Source organism: Vanessa atalanta, chromosome 19 (assembly GCF_905147765.1).
Source record: "Vanessa atalanta chromosome 19, ilVanAtal1.2, whole genome shotgun sequence".
Classification (NCBI taxonomy): domain Eukaryota; kingdom Metazoa; phylum Arthropoda; class Insecta; order Lepidoptera; family Nymphalidae; genus Vanessa; species Vanessa atalanta.
The window spans coordinates 7,925,113-7,948,734 of NC_061889.1; the positions used below are offsets into that span (position 1 = coordinate 7,925,113).

At 31.8% G+C, this 23,622-nt stretch overlaps 1 protein-coding gene across 3 annotated transcripts in view; it reads right to left on the minus strand.

The window, feature by feature from the left end:
- LOC125071227 (dystrophin, isoforms A/C/F/G/H) overlaps positions 1-23,622 on the minus strand; it is a 557,159-nt gene that overhangs the window by 330,356 nt on the left and 203,181 nt on the right. For all 3 annotated transcript variants that reach the window (XM_047681335.1, XM_047681338.1, XM_047681337.1), the window contains exons 41-43: positions 2,354-2,565; positions 1,222-1,376; positions 105-246 (exon numbers count right to left, since the gene is read on the minus strand). In XM_047681335.1, the coding sequence (XP_047537291.1) occupies positions 105-246; positions 1,222-1,376; positions 2,354-2,565 (509 nt within the window). The remainder of the gene's footprint in view (positions 1-104; positions 247-1,221; positions 1,377-2,353; positions 2,566-23,622) is intronic.

Sequence of the window (23,622 nt, forward strand, 5' to 3'; positions counted from 1 at the left end):
AGAGTTATCAGTAAAAACATTTAAATATACGTTTTTCCCAAATTTTCAATATGTTTATTGAAATATTAGACTTTTGGCAAACATTTGTTTTATAACTAAATTACCTTGAGCAGATGAGGATCTCGTTCAGCCGCATCCAGCAATGACTCCGCTTCGCTCAGCCAAGCCACGAAATTCTCCAGTGACCGATCGAAATTTTGCAGCGACGAAACCGCAGAATGTAACGCCTTCCCGCGAGCCACGATACTATAAAGCAAAATATGATTAAAGTTAAAGTATATCAAATAAGAGTTTTCTTGGTTCTTAGAGCTTTAGTAAGGCTCATCAGGTCTCTGTAGCTACTACGAACTCATTATATTCTAGCGAAAAAAAGCAATAGTAATATGGTGTGATCTGTTTGAAGGGTGAGTGAGCCAGTGAACCTACAGGCTCAAGAAAAGTAACATTATAGTTTCCCAGAGTGGTGGTGCGTTGAAGATGGTTGGTTAATATTTCTTAGTCTAGATATTGGTCTACGGTGGTCTATAGTAGTCAGGTGGCCAATATGCTAGTCTGATTAACTATTTTTAATAATAAAGTAAAACAGACAAGATGTTCTTATAATATTTCAACTTCACCAACGATCAGCGCCATCTTTGTATTTTAAACAAAAGTAGATGACGTAGGAGTAAATATTGTTGAGCGCCATCTAACGATTTCTTTCAGTACTCATGAAAAAGCAGTTACGAACGTAATATTTTTATTCATTTATAATTTAAATTTTAACTCTTAAGTAGAAACTCATATGTTATGACTCACTTCTAATGTTAAAATGAATGCTCTTTTGATATGTTTGTAACTTTTAATTCGACTAAAAGCTACGACCACACCTCTGTGACCAAGATAGCTGCAAAACGAGCATTGACGATTATTGAGCCGTTGAAATGACTAGTGTAGGATTTTTTGATTTATCGCTTTGTTCTATTATTTATAGATATATTTTTTTGAAAATGGAATAGTTCTCCAATATGTATTTCTATCTTTAATAAAAAATGTTTTTTTTTTAATTAATTTATGCATAAGTATTAGTAAACTATTTTTCTCTTAAGCTCTTTTTTTTTGGACAACTACACAAATTCTATTCAGCTTTTCCTATGGTTGTTTGGTAGAGTTCAATGCTTTAAGCCCCTCGCCAATATTTATATTGTGTTGTGCTAATTATTAAATAAATAAATTATGTACCTATTGTTCAGTTCGTTGTAGCGATGGTTGATTGATTCAGTAGCACGTTTGATGCGCGTCGTGTCATCGTTTCTGTAAACCGCAATGAGGCGCTGCGTCAGCTGACCGAAGAGTTCGATCTGATGCTTGTATTGATGTACTTCGGCGTGGAATGACTGGGAAAAAGATAAATATCGTTTTTAGTAACGCTGTATAGAGTAGTATATTATATACAAATGGACAATACGTATCTCTAATACAAACTTTTTTAATCAATTAAATTGGATGGCATTGATTAACTGTTAAGTATATTATTAACTTGTTGTCGGTTCAGTAGTTTGGCCTTAACATAGCATCGGACACACAGACAGACAGAGTAACTTTCGCATTTATAATAGTAAAATAATTTACAATAATAATCATATATTAACAAAATTTCTACTTGGCAATTTATTCTAAAATATTAATAAAACCAAGAACTAAATACAATACATTGATATAAAAAAAAATACGTGTCCAGTTCCGTATATTTTCAAAATGTAATGAATTTTATTTATTTATAACATATAAATATGTTAAACGTACTATCTCAGCTTGCGACTTTTCTCGCGCTTCTCTCGATCTATTAATTAAATAACATCTACATCCTTCCCCGGGATTCCGATTCTGGATTTCCATACCAAATTTCATCTAAATCGTATCAGCCGTTTTAGCGTGAAAAGTTATTAGACATAATTACTTTCGCATTTATAATATTAATAAAGATTTTACAACATTTTATGTTTTAATAAAGTCGCAAATAAAATTGATAAATAGCACAATCATTTGTTGTGTTTTGGTTGGAATGGTGAGTGAGCCAGTGTAACTACAGGCACAAGTTCTCAGGCAAAATTGGTGGCAAAAAAGCGATGTAAGGAAAAATATTTTCTGTTGCACAATCCGAAGATATGTAAAAAACATTGGCACAACTACTTGACACAAGATAATGTTAAATGAAATGGTAATCATTGACCACAATGATCGTACAGGTTAATATGGCGACTCTTAAATCAAAATAGCTTCCTAATAACCAAGATTACCAATCCTGATCATTCTATAGCGTTGAGCTGTTAATCAAAGTTATTGTTAATAAAAGTTAAATCAAATTTCTTACCTTCTGTTCTCTGAGCTGCATCTCAAGAACGTCAGCAGTGTGTCCAGGTGGAGTCATACTCGCTAAGCGCGTCTCCATGCGCGTTAGCCATGCATCAGCATCGCGACGCCTCGCTTCGTATCGCTGAGAGTCGCCGAGCATCGCATCCAGCTGAGCTTTTCGCTGAAGGACACGAGCGTTTGCCTCATCCCAGTGTTCTCTGAGCGCGGTTACTGAAATTATATATTTAATTATTTAGCCATGCAAAATATTTTTTCGAATATTAGTTTCAATTTAAATAGTGTAATATATCGATTTCTTGTTGACAATAATTGTCAAAGCAATCGTTTGATCAGTATACAAGCAATTGCAGCGTTACCTAACAGCTAGTTTATCATATATTTATAAAAAAAAAGTATGTACCAAGTTCCGTGTAGATCGGTCAAAAGGTGCCAAAGTCTATTTATTGACCTCAAACTATCAGAAAGTGCTATCAGTCAGAATTGAAAAGTGAATTCATTTTTTAAATACTGACTACCTATAACACCACGATTTGACCAAGATGAGTGGAACAGTATCGCTTACCGCGGATAAAACCGCGCGGAACAACTATACAAATAACTTTGTTTCAAGAATCTCTTTTGGCATACAAAACCTTCATGCCAAGTAAATCTAGTTCATCCTAAGCAGCAGTAACCTATTAAGCAGTCCTGGGCTTCAGAAAGAAAATCTTTGTACATTTTCAGTGTTGACGTTTTAAAAGTTTAACGCAACGCGGTTATTCAAGTTACGAAGGCGAACGATGATCAACTTGTTACGTCACACTGGGTTAGTAATTCTTTTGTAGGACAATGTAGACACTTTTACAATTCTACGAAATGTTCAGAAATATTTAGTAGTGAAATTTAAAATATGAAGGACATCTCATCGAGGTTTTAATAGCGTATTCAGGCGGACTGGTAAATGGGCTACCTGATGTTAAGTGGTCACCACTGCCCTATACATTTTCGCAGTAAGAAATTTTAGGGACTTCTTGCTAATGCGCCACCAACCTTGGGAACTGAGATGTGACATCTCTTTTAACTGATCTTTGATAAATGGTTGAATCTACCCAGACTGACTTAGACCGAGCCCTACCAAAAAGTACCAAGCCTTGCTTTTAAATAATCTTATAAGATGATCTATGGTATGTGTATGGTACAAAAACATTTAAATCTTAATATAGACCTTACGCGCCCTTCCACTTTACATCATCAAAGCCAAGCGAAGTAAAAAGTTTCTAATTGTTCCATTTGAGCTCATTTATCTTGTAATATGTAGAAGTGAAATTACACCTCAAAAAATACTTGATAACATTGCTTTATACTCCTGATGAAAAACTTAAAATTCAAATCGAATAACTCGACATTCAGACGAAACATCAGACTTAATAAGTCTATATATTTATTATTCCGTGCGAAATTGATAGAATTTTATAGCACACAAGCCTTCACCTCCCGTTTTACCCCCTCGAGGGTTTACATTAAATAGACATATAGTGTAAAAAATACTTAAATCATAATAGACTAGTTTTCAACCGCGGGTGCGCCTGCTTGTAAAGGGTTGTGAGTTTTAAGTTTAAAAAAATATTCTCCTATTATGTCCTACCATGGGGTTTAAGCTTGCTTGCTATTTGCAAATGCGGTTCAATAGTTTAGCCGTTAAATAAAGACAGACAGACAGACAGAGTAGCTTTCGCATGTATAATATTAGTCGAGTTAATGATAAAACTTCTAATAGAAAAAGAAATTCTAATGAAAGAACTTTATTGCACTCAATTAAAAATATAATAAGTTTTATAGAAAAGTTTTTATTACGCGCCTTTTTTATTAAAAGTTTTTAATATAATATCACGGGTTCTAACCCGGGCAAGCGCCGCTGATTTTTCAAGCCTTTAATTTGTGTTTATAATTCATCTTGTGCTCAACGGTAAATACGACGGTGGCGTAAGAAAACCAACCGGACGGGTCTGTCTGTCTGAAATCACCCACTAGTGCTATGTGCTAATTTGTTTTGAAGCAGCTACAATAGTTGAACGCTTGAATAAGCTTAAAACCTTCTCAAGGGCAAGGGCAATGGCTCAATAGTGAGTCACTTATAATTCATTGATCGTTGAATAATTAAATAAGTAGGTACCCTTTCATTACATATTATTCCGCTACACAGCAATACTTAGTATGATTGTATTTCGATTTAAAAGGTGAGTGAGTCAGTTTAACTACAGGCACAAGGGATTTAATATTTAGTAGCACATTGGCGATGTAAGGAATGGTTATTATTTCCTACGGAGACGATGTCTATGTGTAGTGACAAAAAACCATCAGGTGGTCCAATTGCCTGTCTACCAATATATATATATATTAAAAAGGACGTAACAGCACATTATATTAAATGAATTCCATCGTATTATGTAAAAACTGTAACAAATTCATACATCTCCCCCAACACGTTACATATAACGTTATGCATTAGCGAAATCAAATTTCAGTATGACATGAAACACGAAAATGGATACGTTGACTGAAAGCATCTCAGGAGGAAAATGTAATCAATATTTTCCTCTTACGGGATGAATAAATACAACGCCGTGTAGATAATTCGGATTATATTTATGACTAGCTGTTACCGGAGGGAGAGGGGGCTTTGAATCACGTATTCTTGGGTTTTAAATTATTTTAGAACGAAAATTTAAATATTTTTGTAATATAAGAATAGGCTGACTTATTTTTTTTAACAACTATCTAACACTGAAAGTCCTGTCAAAATCGGTTCAGCCGTTTTCTAGATTAGCCAGGACAAAGTCAGAAAAACATTTCAGAAATAATATATTTTTGATACAAGAACCGTCATTACAAATAGTGTCAGTAATTTTTGAAATATTTACACTTTTATAAATGTTAGGAGAAATAAATATATTTAGTAGTATTTTCACAATATTTAACTTAAATAAGTAAAATATTACTTAATCCCTATCTCTATTTTTTTATTCTTTTCCCAAATGATTTAAAAAGATCGATTATCATAAAATAACATTCCATTACATGCATTCCAACAAAATAAAACGATTCTTACAAATTGAGTGTGTTTCAGCCGCCTTCTCGTTTACATGAATTATAACCACAGAACAGCGCTTGTACAAATGCTGATCTGATAAAAAAAACGTTACAGATTTGTCTTGAAAGAACTCTCAGTTCTTGGTTGATCTAATAATTAATAACTATGTTGGATTTCAGCCCGAAGTTTGAAATAAGGCAGAGTTTCCACTTCCATAAGTCAAACAGCAAAAAAATCTGATGGTCTGTGCTTGATTTTATTTTGGTTTTGTGCTACATGTGTGTGTGAATTGGATGTCAGGTTTGCATATGTGTTTGCAATATATTACCAGTCGAAAGTGTCATTGTTGACATTAAGAATTAAATTATATACAATTATCAATATCAATTGCCTTGTTGGTGTGTACATTTGGTTATTCAGGAAATTCTCAGTCTTAGTTCGAAATCAGAGAGGGCCTTAATAATTTTTTTTAATTTTGTTCCTTTACTAGAGTACTGCTTCAAATTAATTTTCTTTTTAACAACCTGACACTGGAATTGGTAACTAACTTTCTATTAATATCAGAGTAAAATACATGCCACTTCTATAATAAAATCCGTTCTATGGTCTGCGTTCGGTAAACGGCTCGGCCAGGCGTTAATGACATTTCATGTTGTGTGCGAAATTGACGTAACATAAAATGATTAAGGGTAGGTAATTATTATTGACTGCATGTTGCATTAAAAACTTATCTTTATTTATTAATAAAGCGCTAATAGCTTAACGATATAAATGCCTAGTGACGTAAAAGTATTCATTTCAGTTCGGAGATTAACTTTTCTTATATACTTTTTTATGTAACAATAAAAAATATCTTATCAAAGTTTAAGGAATAACATACATTTTAACTATGAAATCCGACTACAAATAACACACAAAAAAATATGAAAACCGAGCTCGTAAACACAACATTCCGTATTTTTTCAATCTTAGGGTGATGTTATTCTTTCAAATAGAAATAGGACCAAACGAAGTATATGGAACTATTTGGAAGTCCAAATAAAAAGTATTTTTCCAAATCATTTTATAAATGACGTATAGTAGTTCTATGATACAACCAAATTGAACCTTCTTGCTTAAGAGAGATAGACATTTAGTTTTCTTTAACAAAACCCTGTACGTAAATTAAATGAGTTTAGTTAGTTAGAGGAGAAAATCGGAATAGTAATACTAGAAAAAATCAAGCTAACTAAACAGAGAGTAAAAATGCGTGGATCAAAACTAAAGATCGAAAGTTCATATCCAGGCAAGCACCACAGATATGTCATGTATTTAATTTTCGTTTTTAAAAATTATTTTCATGCTCGGTGGTGAAAAGAATAATCCTAAGGAAAGTTGCATGTTTTAAAGGAAATTCTGCCACATATGTATCCTTCCTATCTTGTCTAAAAAACGTATATAATGTAAGGTTTTAATAGATGAATTTGTTAAAATTATTTTATATTCCGCATAACATATAAAACGTTGCAGATTATTAAAATATTTGAAAATGTTTATTAGTAAATTAAGTTAATTTTGACCCCATCAATTAATGTTTCGATTATTGGATGTTAATTTGACTAAATCTGCGATAGTCAATCAGAAGCGTTGGCCAATCACATCAACTACTGAATCGTAGTTGAGCATGGCGGGCTAACGACGGGCACTCTGGCTTGAGAAATCATCGTGGACATAGCTCCAAAGTTAAATAATATATAACAATTATTGAAAGTAATTACAGTGTTTAATGTAACTATTCTAAGATCCCTTTTAATAATTTATAAAATAAAGTGCGCGTCCGTCTCGGGACGCTCGACAGAAGTGATAACTTCCGAAATACGGCTAGCGCTGTGGGTTACTCAGACAGGAGGAGCCTGCCTACCGCAGCCGTAAGCGTAAGAGAAAGGGAAGCCAGACAGATAGCGCCGTAACGCGTTATGTAACGAAGCGGTTTACCGTCCCGTAAGAAGTTTATCACTACAAAAACCTATATACCCTGTAGCTAATCAGACTGCAGTGTATAACCCTTTCCAACTATAAAGTAAAATAACGTGATAATTCCATATTCAAATTCATTATCACGTACGTAATACTTTGCATGAATACTGTTCTATTATTATGTTTTACATAATAAAAACCAAAAAAACAAAATCTAGCACTATAATATTAGAGCGACAAGGCCTCCACGCAACTCACACGCGCACACATACGCACACACACACACCCAAGCAAACACGAACACATGTTTGTTAATCTTTTAGGAAATTGTATATTCGGAGAAGATTTTAGTATCTATTTGTACAATACTTACTTAATAAAATATTTTTGGATTTACATGTTATACAGGTATATTAAAATAGCGCTTCAACTAATAACGTTATTTAAGTTCAAGTGTTTTGAGCGGAATCTAGTAATCTCGACTGAAACCAAGTAATTAAACGTCTTGGAACTTTACCAAACACGAGTCGTTAGTGAGTTTTCAAGATTTTTCGTGTTCCCACTTTTACGGACAAACTTACACGAATAAGTTTTAATGCAACTTTTTTTTTTTAAGTAATATATTAAGCATGTAAGATGGACCTATGGGATCTTATATACTTACTAAGATATTATACCCCTTATGTCTACAAATATAAGTACTAAATCATCTGTCAAACTATACAGCACTACAATATATAGGTTGCTACCTAACCGGACTTGCATAAACACTACCCCAGATATACTTTGACTAAAGTATAATCGCAATAATTACAGATTTGAATACCGTTAAGGTTTGAATATGCTACAGCGATCATTCGATTCCTGGGGTACGGTATTCGTTTCTATAATAAGATTTCATAGCTATTATAACTTGGCCTATTAAAAAATTAAAGCTCATATAAAAAGGCATTGATAAATAAGGCATATTACTCAATACATGAAGATAAAAAAGCGTGGACTAAGTATTTATTGACTTCTAGACAGAAATTATAAAAAAAAATGTTGTTTATTGACATACTCTGTATTTTAAATGGTGGAAAATAGTAACTTCTGAGTTTCTTGACGGTTCTTCTCGGTAGAATCTACTTTTCGAAACGGTGGTAGCTTTAAATTTAATTTAACAGTGTAACATGATTTCAATTTTTGAATCGTAATAATTGAATAAAGTCAAATAACAGTGCTCTGCATTGTTGTGTTCCGTTAAGAAGGGTGAGTGAGCCAGTGTAATCACAGGCACAAGGGACATAACATCTTAGTTCCCAAGGTTGGTGGCGTATAGGTGATGTGAGGAATGGTTAATATTTCTTACAGAGCCTTTGTCAATGGACGTTAGTGTCCACTTACCATCAGGTGGCCCATATGCTCGTCCGCCAACCAATGCCATAAAAAAAGAATGTTTTGATTTTGATTCATTCATATATACATACAATTGCGATTTGTTAATATAAATTCGAATATTATATACTAAGTATAAGATTTTATACATCAAGTAACTTTTATACACAGCGTGTTCAATTATAAAGTAAAAATGTTTGATTATAAAAAGCTTGTACAAAAATAATACCCAATGTTCGGTAATTTGTAAAATGATATATTGAAAATATTATATAACACGGAAAACGTTACATGGCGATGAATAATGATAAATTTATAATTAATATAATGAGTTTGAACGTATTGAGTAATTTTATAAAATTATTTTATTTAATTAATTATTTTAGATTATATTTTTTATTTTTTTTTTATATAAGATTAGTTTAAACTACAGCCACAGATAATATAACGAAAAAACATTAAATATGAAAGCGTTTCGGCTGATTATTTTTGTTAAATAATAAAACACGTTATCGAGGTTAAATTAAGCTTTCACACAAAACTCATCAAACAAGAATCAAACCTTTCAACAGTGACCTTAAGTGCAACAATTGCGGACTTGTCTTTGACACGGGAAATCCGGTTATATCCGCTGAAATAAATATTTATAAATAAATACATACATACATACATATTATAAATGCGTTTAACTGTTGTTAAATTTTCGTATTTCAATTATGAGCACAACTGGTTTTAAAATTTGAATATAGAACGCGATTATATCGTAAGATAGAAGAAAAACAACCTGATATACATATTGAGATATATTAAAAAAAAATATATATATTTTCTAAGAAAAGTTTTTATATGCAAAATTTCGTGTCTTTGACGTTGACGGTTGAAGAGTTCCTTCGTTTAAAGCCAAGCCTGGGTGTAGAATTGAGTCACGCTTATCATCATAATTATAAAGTGAATAAATATAGTCCATTCCAATCGAAGAAGATCTAAAGATAAATAAACCTTAGAAGTACGTATTCCACGCGATTTGATAAAGCTAATAGCTAATAGCTCAGCTATACAGTGCATTACAAAAGTTCTTAATTAATATATATGTTATAATACAAGAATATTCTACATCACTATTTCCGAAATTCCGATAACAGCTTCTTCGACATTCAAAACGTAATTTTTTCATAAATCTATAACGTCATTTCGATGTCAAATGTTATTTTTTTATTCTATATTTGAAAAAGAATGTAGGGGATTTCCTACATATGACATAATATTTCAATCCATGTGAATTTCCATACGTATTTCTTCTCCGTAAAGATAACGAATAATCGAAAATCGCGTTGACGTCAAGCTTATTTGTTTCGTCACAGTGACTCGTAACCTCAAAACCTTCATATATATTTTTTTCTTAAAAAAAACGTTATTTTCTTTTAACACCTATTTCGTTTTTAACGTTACTTTTAATAATATATAAGTTTTTTTTTTTATTTAATTGAAAACTTTAAAGTAGTCAGATTTGATCCCGCGACTTTTACTTTAGAACCATATATAAATGATGATAAAAAAGTGCTTATAAGATAATACTTAAAAGGTGGTATTTAATATACCTCAAAAATAATATATAAACATCCTGATAAATATATTTTTATATTTGAAGACAAATTAAAAGTCTTTGAATTGCCAGTAATTTTCTGGATTTAGGACAATTACGCAACCAAATCCAGTAGTAATTAATCATTACAATGTAATCATCTTGTATAATTTAATGAATAAATAATTCACAGAAATGACAATCGATAACCCACCGCGCCCTGGGGCCGGTCATTATCATACAAGCGTCTCCGCTCGGTCGATTAGACATCGTTAAAAAAAGATTTGTACTGTGGCTCGGCGGTGCCGTTTGTAACAGATTAGAGATTACATTTAAGCAGGATAAATGTACCGTGAATGTACAATACGTTATTGTATTAAAATTTCAATTGCATTTCTTCATATTAAAAAAATACTAATTACAGACCGTGGTTTCCCGTGGTTGGGGAGCGAGGTAGTTTATTTATGCTATGTTATTTTCTGAGAACGCATATTTCAAGATCGTCGTAACAAACCAATAAGAAATCTCATTTACGTATTATAATATTAAAACAAGTTTTAGTGGTCGCTTCTGTCAAAAAAAATAATGTCAAGTATGAGTTGGAAAATGTCCCAGAGATGCACAAAGGGCTTCTCCTTTATATGACAAAGTTTTAAGCTTTAAACTAAGTCCCATAGAAGTTAGATGGTTTCCAATCGTGGTACATTTAAAAATGTACTGATAAGACCGCAAAAGAATACCAAAACGGGGCCTCCTTAATTTTATGGCATTATATCGATTTTATAATGATCAACCGTCAATCTTGTGGTTGGTTCTATCAAATAATTAGTCTTCAAAAAATATTTTAGATCGAAATACATACGGTTTAAGCTTAATTAAATTAAATTTCTCTGCTTGTCTGTTGTGGACGGTAAGTTTAATCTTCTCAGCGCTTGCCCGAAGCGGCTTAACAAGTTTGCGGTTTGAACTCATTATGAAGGGTTTGAACTTCAATAATTAAACTAACACGTCTTTATTTAGTTGAAACGGTTTTATGGATATTCTATTGATTGTATATAATTGATTTTCTATAACGTTCGTCTTTTAATCAAAACAGTGCCGTAGAACTTCAGATTTTTCTTGAACAACTCTTAAATTACTTGGACATTATGGACCATGTGACATTTGTAATTAATTTCAATCTCGATGCTGAACAAAAACGTCGTATATGTGTCAAATGAACTTCTGCGATACATCCACCTAATAAATGGTATATTAGAACTACATAATTTCTTCTCGAGAGGAAAACAAGCGTTTGTCCTTACAAAATAAGCAATGAACTCTTATTGGTAGTTGGTGCAAATAATAACCAGTTACACCATCAATGCGTGACAATGTACAGGATCTAAGATGATATAACCATTCAAAACTGGCTCATTCAGGAGCTACAACAGAACTCGGTATTTAAAATTAATGAGCAAATAGTCTCCAATCCATTTTCTTGTCTCTCCTTTCTCATTGATTAAATTTAAAAGTTATAATGATGTGTTTATTTGGTGGTAGGGCTTTGTATGTCTGGGTAAGTACCACCGGATCATTAGATATTCTTAATATTTTCCGATTTGAAGGGTGAATGAGCCAGTGTAACTATAGGCAAAAGGGACATAAAATCTTAATACTCAAGATTGGTGGCTCATTGGTGATGTAAGGAATGCTTAAAATCTCTTACAATGCCAATGTCTAGGGACGGTGATGACCACTTACCACCAGGTAGTCAATTGACCCGTCTAAGTATATCATAAGTAATAATAATATGGGTTAAATAAAAACTAAATAACTACCTTCTATTTACAACTGAGCTTCACATCTTAAGTTCCTATATTCAAAAGTTCTTCAAAGGAAGTTCTTCACTGAGAGTAAATTACACTGGTTTTCAACATGGCCACTTCCAAGAAAATTGAGCAAAGTTATAATTGAATTCAGTTAGTTTTCAACCCTTGGAAAAAAAAACATTTCAAGAAAATAAATCTAAGAAGCAAATGCTTTTCGCATTAAATTATGATTACGTCGAAAATATGATTTATTACTAAAACATTAAGGTATATAATCCTAATATTTGAGATATTACGATTATATACCTTAATGTTTTAGTAATAAAACGATTCATATTACTTTTCAATTCCAATCATAATTTCCAATTATTTGGAACTGAACATAATGGTTACTAAGCAAATAATAGATAAATTAGAAAATTACCTACATAATCATGAAAAAACTGGAAAACAGATTGGAAAGGACCTTCCTAAATCAAATTGACCTGGAAGAGGGTATTGGCAAAAGCTCTTTCTTTTTTATTAAACCAAATTTAATTCCTATAATCAATATAGAAGCATTATACTTATCAAATGTCAAATTAAACACTGCCACTGGTTCAGAAAAGAAAACACCGATGAAAGAAACTCAGCAGGTTTTTTAAATACAAATGAGACGTTTTTAATTAAATAAGGCGAAACTAAATAAGCGACAAAGGCTAGTAGAACCATTTTATCAAGAATATAATTGAATCCAGAAAAAAAGATGAAGCTTCAATAAGAAGTAAGTATTATAAATATAAATAAATAAAAGTATTGACTGTCGCTATGATAATGGAACAAACATAAACTTGTTTCGCCTGTTACCCGACTACACAGGGTTAGTAATTCTTTCGTGGGACAATGTATACGCTTTTAGAACAAGATCCCAGAAGACGTTCAAAACTTTTCTATTGTAAGATCAAAATAACTATTGAAGAACGTCTGTGTACTAAACGCTATAAAAACCTTAACGACTTGATAGATGAACGAAACGATCGCCTCCAGGCCGTTTCAAAAATAAATAATTTATCATTGATAACATGAATTTTTGACAAAAAAAACGCTTAGTTTCTTGCGACAATTCTTCTCAGATCCGAGGTATTTCTTTCCAAACTAGTGGTAGAATTTTTACTATCAATAATAATGTAATACTGCTTTGTTGAATACATTTAAATTTGAAAGTAACGCCATGATGTAGATGGAAATAACAACTCCATATAATTATTCCCCATCCGTTGCACGAACACGTTCCACATTATTTGCAATACTGATGTTTAAAATGCATTTACGTTTTGCGAGTGATAAGACATTTTACACTTGAATAAAATGAATTATCACGAAGTAAGTGTTTTAGTTTACTTTTATAATGTAATTTAATTTTCATTGTTATTTGTGATGCTAGATATTATATGAATAGCCACACAAACGCCATAGAACGCCTAGTCATATAAAGCAGAGTTGAAGGAATCAGTCCTCAATGCCTTTGCGATGGATTTTACTAAATCAGATCTACGGTGAGCGCACGTTTGCTTAAGAGCACTAGGATAACAGGTGACAGAGAGAGATGATGTCTCATTGTGAAGAAAGTAACATTAGCGAGCTTTTCATGAACACAACCGCTCTACCAAGAGCGTGCCGACTAAGAAGATTATTGGTAAGATAAACATCGTAAGGAGATCTTCATGATTGATGTAAATTTTTCAAATGTATATCTTGGCGAATTTTAGTGAAATAGCCAAGCATCTCGAAAAAAGGAGAGGTTGCCTTAGTCTTATTGTGTAGAAGTTTAAGAAAAACATATCAATTTGTATTAAACACGACATGTCTGAAATCAAAAACGTCCATGTTTTAGTTTCTTATTGTGCAAAGATATAAATAAATTGTATCTCTATTCAATAGTTACTGATATCTTTATTCTTATAATATTGATACGTGGAAGGAAAAATGGGTTACCTGATTATAAGTAGTCATCACCAAACATAGACTTTGGTGCTGTAAGAAATATTAACCATTCCTTACATCGCCCTTGCACCACCAACTTTGAGAACTAAGATAGTATGTCAGTTGTCCCTGTAGTTACACTAGCTCACTCAACTGGAGCCTAACCAGACACACTCCTGCACAACCCCCTATCACCAAGTATCAACGAATCATTTTTAACATTAATTTAATAAATTCTTCCTCAAAAAACTCACAAATCAAGTCAAAATTAATAACAACTGCTATGAAAAATTTTGCGAAATATTTTTAAAACGAAAATTTTCAATAACTTTTTTACTTTTCCATGAACAAGCGAGCGGGATATTTGACGCTTGCAAAAAATATAGCTAAATTATACCGTGGGGTTAATTAGACCGGAGATAAAGTAAAGACGCATGAAGAGGTCGGCATTTAAGGGTTTTTGTTAAAAGTGATAATCTGGAACGCTATATTTGAATAAAAATCGTGATAAATTGTTAAATTACGCTCTTAATAACTTCTTGGATAATAAAATTTTGGTTATAATTTTCAAAAGTAAAAATGTTGACAACATCAATTCAACTGATTATTTAAATCAGTTCAAATAAATTTACAAATTTTCAAAATCTACCTTTTCCTCTCCCCTTCTAATTTTCTTTCTATATCTTTCCTTGTGTGGCTCATATTTTTCTTTTTTTTTATGGCATAGATTGGTGGACGAGCATATGGCCCACCTGATTTTTAGTGGTCACCACCGCCTGCAGACAATGGCACTGTCAGAAATGAACCCATGCTTACATTGCCAATGCGCACCCAACCTTGGTAACTTAGACGTTATATCCCTTGTGGCTGTAGTTACACTGGCCCACTCACTCTCCAAACCGGAACACAATAGCACTAAGTGTTGCTGTTTAGCGGTGGAATACCTGATGAGTGGGTGGTAACTATCCAAAATCTTATCACGAATTTGCGATAGGACTTTGTGCTGTAATCACTGGCAAAAGAGACCATCTTTGTTCACATGATTTTTTATGATTGTTGATAAACTGGCGATAATGGAAATGGTTATTTTTTCCTATAGTGATAATGTCTAAAATTCCGCAGACATTTTTAACTTTGCCGTTTCATAGATTCAAGTCATTTGTAAAAAATACATGGGTAGAGAAGGCATATTATTCGATACACCATTATATAGATGATAAAAAAGCGTGGAGCTAATACTTGTTGACTTCCAGGCAGGAGACATAACATACATATTTAATTGTATTTTACTAACATGACTGTATTTTTAGATGTTGAAAAAGAGGAACTACTGAGTTTCTAGCCGGTTTTTCTTGGTTGAATCTACATTCCGAACTGGTGGTAGCTTATCATTAAATAGTTTGTTAAATGACGATTCAAAATTGCTTGTAAAAGCCTACTTGAATAAATTATTTAGATTTATATATTAGATTTGGTTTGATTTGTGGTGATCACTCACAGGTCCAATTACGTCTGTATATAAAATATAACAGTTTATAAATATAATATTCAGTTTCAAAACATGATAGCAGTATTTTAAGGTGGATCTAATATCCAAGCAATTTATGTTAACCCTGTTTTTAAATATATTCGCATTTAAAAAAAATTGAGTTGAAATTCAAGCAGCTTACAATACAGCGGTTGGAATGATGTGTGACCTCGTTTGATGTTACACCTTAATTAGGGAATTTCGTATTAAAAATATTTTTCTATCTTTTAAAGGAAGGTAGGAATGACGGTTTTTTGAAATCAAAATCAAATACCAAGTAATGCTTTGAATTTAGAATCACTTTAAGTCGTTTGAAACGTAATTTTACAAGATTTTTTAAAACAAAATATACTTTATTCAAGTTGGCGTATACAAGCACTTATGTATCGTCATTTTACAGAAGTATATTAAGTAAAGTTACCATCGGTTTGGAATCTAAATTCGACCGAGAATCGACAAAAAACTCGATACATGTTTCTTGTTCGGTAGATTCTAATCATAACGACGACAGAACAGACGGCGCTCATCAGGTATCATCAACCAAAACATGTTATAATGATAATATATAAATAAATTGATTTAATCTTCATGAAAATCAACGAAAACCAACAATTTATTACTAAATATTTTATCGCTTACAAGATCTTGTGCAGAACAAGCCATTATAACAAGAGCTTTAAATTTGTATATTGGAAAATGTAAAATGATCTCCGATAATATTATATAATCGAATATCATGCCCCAGGAAGAATGTATTGACTTTCCAAAGTTCGAAACTTGGTGTTACGAGTTTATCCGTACTTGTTTATCGAACATATTCGTTTAAAATAATAATGTAAGCAAGATTTCATGCAAATATATTGGTGACCCTAAAGTTTTTTATGAATAAAGTAAAAATGACAGTAAATATACCATTGTCGGGCTTTTAGCAAATATAATCGGGCAAATAGTCCATCTCATGGTAATTGGTCATAGTCCCATAGATAATGGCACTGTAAGAAATAATAATCATTACTTACATTACACCAATGCTCTACCAAACTTGGGAGCTAAGGTGTTACGTCCGTTATGCCTGGCTCACTCACCCTTCAAACCGGAACACAACTTTTAAAGGAATTTTTAACCAAAAAACTCTTACGATTCCAATGTTTATGGCCACTTACTACTACTAATACTTACTCCCTTTTTTGTAATGAACATAGTAAAAATGTCAGAAGTATATAACGACTTACCAGAATTATAAGAAGCGATAATATTCTTATATTATCAAGCAAAGTTCTTTTTTTTAATTATTTAAATTAAGAATATATTCTTCTTCTTCTTCTATAACTTTTCATGAATGTTACGACCATGTTTATGGAGTATCAACGTCAAACGACAAAGTGGATAACGGAATAGTTCTCACGGGACTATTGACATATCATGTTCGTAATATTTAAACGAAAGCCGTAAAAGTGTATAATATTCTCGGTATATTCAGTAGTTCTTAATTATATCTATACTAAAATATATGCGAAAGTAACTCTGTCCATCCATCTGTCTGGCTGTCTGTAACTCTATCACTGCCAAACCACTGAACTGAGTTTGTGGTAATTCAGTATACTTTGCATAGGTTACTATTTACGACCAAGCCCTAATACGCAAGCGAAGCCGCGGTCGACAACTAGTTAGTAATAAATTTAAAAATATTTTTTTCTCTCTTAAATAAATAATAAACCTGTAATTATTATTATTATTTCAAATTGCCGTCGGCGTAGCGTGTATGTGTAAACCTCCCCGACTTATATATAATGCTCTCACATTGTATATTAAGACTAATGAACCTTGGAGCCATCCGACACTTAATTTCAGCTCATAAAAGCATTTTTCAAAGGTATGTCGTAATGTTTAAATATATATAATTACGGCATCGGTTTGGAATGTAGTTTTAGTAAGAAGAATCTCAAAGAAATTCAGTAGTTACTTTTTTCCACCAAATTACTCACATAAAGAGAATATTTTGCTTGAAAATCAAAGAATAAATAAATTCACGCTTTTTGATAGCTTTACTGGATATTTGTTTTGATGGAGTCATAAGCCTTATTAATAGATATTTTCAACATCAACACTGATAAAGCATACTATGTCTTATTAACATTTTGAATACATATATGTATATATCTCATTTTTATGTATACAAACATAATTTTCTCAACAATATAATTAAGCAAAGACAAAAATGAAAAAAATCCATACAATTAAACGAAATATAAATCAATACGTCTACAAACATCGTGTTACAAAATACGATTTGAAAATAGAATACGAATAAAAAAAAACAGACATGTAAAAAAATTATGATCATTATTTTTAACAATAATGAAACCAGTGTTCCTTTTTTGAATATTAATTACAAATGAGCAACGGTTTCTGCTTTTGGGTTCGTTATCAATAGCGGCAGATATCATGCTATCCCTCTTGCTCACGATGTAATTATACGCGGTTTTATTATTAAACGCGAATCGTTATTGATACTTACCAGGGCTGCTATATCGTATAATTTGAAACATTATATTACATAATGTGTATAATTGTGTATCTAGTGTATATAATAGATTATCTAGACACGCGGTAGTGTGTCAGCCAAGTACAAGTAACAGAACTGGCGAGCAGCAGCGTGTGTAATATTACACGAACCATTTGGAGCCACTTTTGACCTCCTCATAACTCAAAAACTATTTGACATAAACGTGTCAAATTTTTGCGTGCTTAATTTGTGCTTAAAATTTGTAACAGGCTTAGAATTTGCGAAGGCTATAATATAATTCTTATATGAGAACTAGCCAAGTCAGATCTTAGGCAACAATATATTATCCTAAGTTATATAGTGATAAATAAATTCAGGAAGGACCATTGTACTTGGCACCCATTTAGATCTCACTTCTTTTGTCGTTGAAGTCAGCAACCTAGGTATATCTATGTTCTAATCTATAACATCCTATAAAAATAGACTAAAATATTTTAAAATGATTAGCTTAGAACAAAGAAGAGACTTACTGGACCTTACGTTTCTATATAAACTACTTCATAATAAAATTGATTGCTCAAGCTTACTCTCTAAATTAAATTTCAGGGTGCCTTACAGATATCCTCGAAAACCTATTACGCTTAGAGAGGTGGTACTAACGTACCACCTCTCTGCAGAACTGTTTTTGCTCAAAACTCAATACTACCACGTTTGTGTAAACTATACAATGGGCTTAGTGATTTGCTCGATATCAATACGGACTCACCTAAGACTTTCCGTAAAGTTATTACAGAAAGAATGTTACAATAGCATATAAATGTAAATATGTAAACTTATAGTACTTTGTAATGTGGTTTTTGTTATTTCTGTTCTTCACTTTTCTTTTTTTTTTTTTTCTCCTTTCAATGTCGAAATATTGTTACTTAATGTTAATCAAGCACTTTAATATTTAATTATATAATTGTAATCGGAGCAAGAACGCTATGCATGCAGTTTTTGCTTTTGAATGGGTGTACATAATGTATCTTATTTTGTACATGATTTCATTGGTGTGTAATTTATGTAACATCCGCTAGCAAAACATAATAAATAAATAAATAAATAAATAAATATTGGACTTGGCTCACATTTTTACATTTATGTTTTTGATGGGATCTTGTATACCGAAATTAGATATCTGAAACTGCGTAACAGTTCGTTAGTATATATTTGTTAAATTGATATTTCTTCTTTTTTTAAATGTCGTATATAGCTTACGGCAACAGTGCTTAACAAGTCTTAAACTTTATATAATAAGATTTAATTCTGTATAATTTAAATGAAACAATCGTAAAATATGTTAGCTATTACTAAAGTACCTTTATCATAATTTCGTTTTGTTCGGCTTTTATAATTTTATTTAATCGTTAAATATACTCCTGATCAATTATTATATTAGAAAAAAAAATTAAAAATTAACATTTTATCTGGCAACATTTTCTATTTTTAAACACTAAAGATTATTTCAATAATTGTAAAACACGTATTAAATTTGATATAATCATTTTATAAGTAAACGAAATGAGTTTTAAAAAACGTACAAAATACAAAAATTGGTCGAGCAAATAAAATTACGTAACAGCTGAAATATATTCGTTATTATACAGAGCAATTAATTCGGCCAACGTTTAGACAAAGCGAAGGAAAATCCCAATTCGAAATTCAAAAAGAAATTCGCGAAACAAAATTTATAAAAGAAAGAAAACAGAACGTTCAACAAAGATAACCGACAAATAAAAAACCTTTGAACTATGAATACAATGAAAGAAATTCTTTGAGCAATTCCTTCCGCCCTATAATGCTGAATTCTTCGACCCCTGTGACGTCACCTCAGCCGGATCGCGCTACACTCTTAAAATATGGATGTATATCTCAAGTAAGAGATGCTTCGCAAATTTGACGCTACGTAAATTGTTCGTGTTTAATTGAGCTTTTTTATCGTTTCCTATCTCAATTGATCTTGATTTTTATAAAAATGTATTAGTAATGAAAATATACAATTACCTTATAAGTATTTTTTTTAATAATATTTTCAATTTACAGTTAATTTAAATTGTAACGATTTAACAAAAAAATAATTTTAGAAAGCGGAAATGTTACTGGCCGGTTAGACAGCGGTATTATGGCGGTACAAGAAAAAAAAAATCGTAACAAACAACAAACAAACAAACGTAAACTATTTTAAAGTAAATTGTTATCGACAAACTCCAACTCTAACTGAAGTAATGTATACTACTCGAATTTGACATTTAACATTTCATTTGGAAGAGTTTCCATCAATTTAGAGCCAAATGTAGATGAGTAACTTACAGTTTACAATCAAAATGAAATCAGAACAAAACCTGCCATAGGTATCGAAATTCCTATAAAATATTTTGAATAAACGCAAAATTTAGGGGGAGACCCACTTTTATATATTTAATTGTATTTAATTAACACAAGAAAATGACACGTCTTGTGACGTCAAAAGCTAAAATTTAAAACGGGACACGCTTAACGCGCTGAACTTACGTCTACTTACGTACCGTACTTACGTGTGTAGTGTAAGTACTTAGGGTAATGCATATATTGAAACGTTGATAATTGTCCATGGTATGATTTTGACGTATGACGTACTTCCCTTCTCGTGGGGACCACGCCAACTCTGTATCGTTAGTGCGCCGCGCTTAAAAGATAGCTAGTGTAACGAACTATTATCCTTCTCCTATGCTACAAATGATATCACGCATCCCTTCGCTTGTTTTCTTCAAGTGTGTGTGAACCAAGAGCGCTCCCAATAAGAATGTCTTCAAAAGTAAGAGCTCGCATTTCGAGGTAGCAATTCCCCTTTTTACTCATATATAGTCCACTTATCCCTCGCGCGTACACCATGCTTCGTGAATATTGGATCATTAATTCGTTTATTATTTCAGTTAGGCATTAAAGAAACATAGTCTCCTCATTTACTAGTACAGAAGATCTAAGATGAGTTTACAAATTAACAGTTGATTCTATTTTATTTCCTGTTCTTGCAAAAGCAAAGCATATTTGGAAAAATGTTTTTCCTTTGATATTAAGGGTTTCTATACTTCATGCCGTTCTCTATACCTTCTTATTTCCTGGATAAAATCACTCTTGATAATACGTGAGGTCACGTAGGATGAGCAATCACATTAGGTATGGGTGAAAGAGGTCCTAGTGGTCAAGAAAACTCGCATATAAAAGTTACAGAATGCTGATAGCGTTGAATGTGGAATACATTCTTGATTTAAATAGCTGATATTTGAATTACGAATTTAGAATGGAATCGTGATTTTAACATTTGTGTGAATATGCGTGGGTTTGAAAGTGACTACACTTCTTTATTTTGCACTTACAGATTGTGAATTTTAGAAAATTATAACAAATAAATAGTATATTTTGTGAAATAATATTGGACAGACACATGACACAGGTTTACTACTTAGAATAGCATTTAATGTTAATGTTATCAGAATTTTATCTTCTTGGGATATCTTTTCTTCAAATACTCAGGATACCATTGGTGAATGGTTAATATTTCTTAAAATGTCTATGTGCAATGGTGTCAAGTTACCGTCAGGTTACATATTTGACAGTCCATCAAACTTTATGGTTGAAAATATATTTGGATTGAATTGGCCGCCCATCACGTTTTTACGTTTTGACTTGACTAATCTTGAGCTTTGACAGTAGCTGTCATGGCCGTCATAATCAGTCAGGAATGACGTCGATATCCGTTTCTTCACAAGCATTTAACTTGCAATATAGATATGTACAGGTGAAATCTTGCAACTCAATTTAGTAGCAGATATCTTTGACCGTCTAAGCTGAAATTTTGTATAGACGTTCAGTTTGGATGACAATGCATGTTTAACTGTGTGACGTCATTCTAAATCATGCATGGCGGAACAACCAAGATGGCGGATATTTTTTTTAAATCATTCCTATTATATGGGTATCAATTGAAGGGGCTTGCTGAGAATAAGTCTACTTAAAGTAAATTAAATCATTTGGTAAAAACAATTGTGAGTACTTAAATCTCACGACAAGCTTATATATCGTATAAATTGTGTCAAAGGTGAAATGTTGTGCCTTCATAAAATATTAAAATTGTTATAATTTCTTTTTAATTTATACTCTTATAATTATTAGTTTTAATTTTAATACATTGTATATATCTACATAATTACATCTAACATACATTAAATACTAATATAACTATTTTTCTAAAATACTTTACGTCATTGCATGTTAGTCGTTAATCACGCACCGCGGAGATTAAAAAAAAACGAAAAGAATAATTAAAAACAAAAAAATGTTTAATGTTGAAACATTGTTGAATGTACAAAATAAATAATTAGTTTTCGTTAAAAATACTGAAACACACTTCGTAGAAACAAAACATTTAAGAAAGTTTGAATTAATGTTAACATTCCAGGAAATTGATTTTAAATTTGATTTCAAATCAAAACTCAGAACTAAGCAATTCATTAAAATCGTTACGCTGGCGAAGTTCGAGAGTACAATCACAGTGATACAATGATAATTCAACGGACAAAACATACGAAATCATGTATAATAAATCTTCTATCATATAGCCTACGTAAATAAAGTCGACGTCACAGGTCGTATCCTATTCAAAATAAATACAGACGTATAAAACTTTTTACTCCCTTACTTTATAATTATAATTTAAAAGATATCATATACATATATATATGCCTTAATGACGCAACTATTGTACAAAACTAATCACCTAAGCTCTCACGGTAACATTAAAATAAGTAGAAATAGAAAAATGGAAGCATTTATTAAAAGCGTCTGACGTCGTATAAATAAAACAATCCACGGGAAGAAAATTGAAATAACTCTGCTACAATTAAATTGCTTGAACCAACTGTTATTTGATTCAAAGTTAAGACCAAATATGAACTAAGCTATTTATATAGTGCTGTCTACTAACTTTACTAAAGTCAATCGGATCTTTAGTTTCAGAGATAGAGTTCTCGTCATGAGGGTTTTTTCGCTCACATGTTCATATAATAAATAGTTTTTAAGTATGTTTAAATGCCTGGGAGTACGTTATAATTATTGTTGTTGTGCCTACCCGAGTAGTTCTGTGGTTAGAATATGCTAATCTTAGACTAATATACGTTAAAATCGGAGCACCAATAAGCTTTTTTGTGTTAACTTATTTTGTTTTAATAATTTATCACGTGCTTCTCGGTTAAAAACGTGATGAAACTTGCATATTATATTGGATGGAATAGTGCCACATGTGTATCCAGCAAATAACAGTGGCAGAATTGCTTAGTGTAAAAATAGCTTTGGTAACAGCCTACTGCCGGGCTAACATCCCCTTTTGAGTATATTTCCACTTTATCCTGCCAAGCTAAACCAATGCAGGTTGCTGGGTGCTTAGCATATTAATTCTTT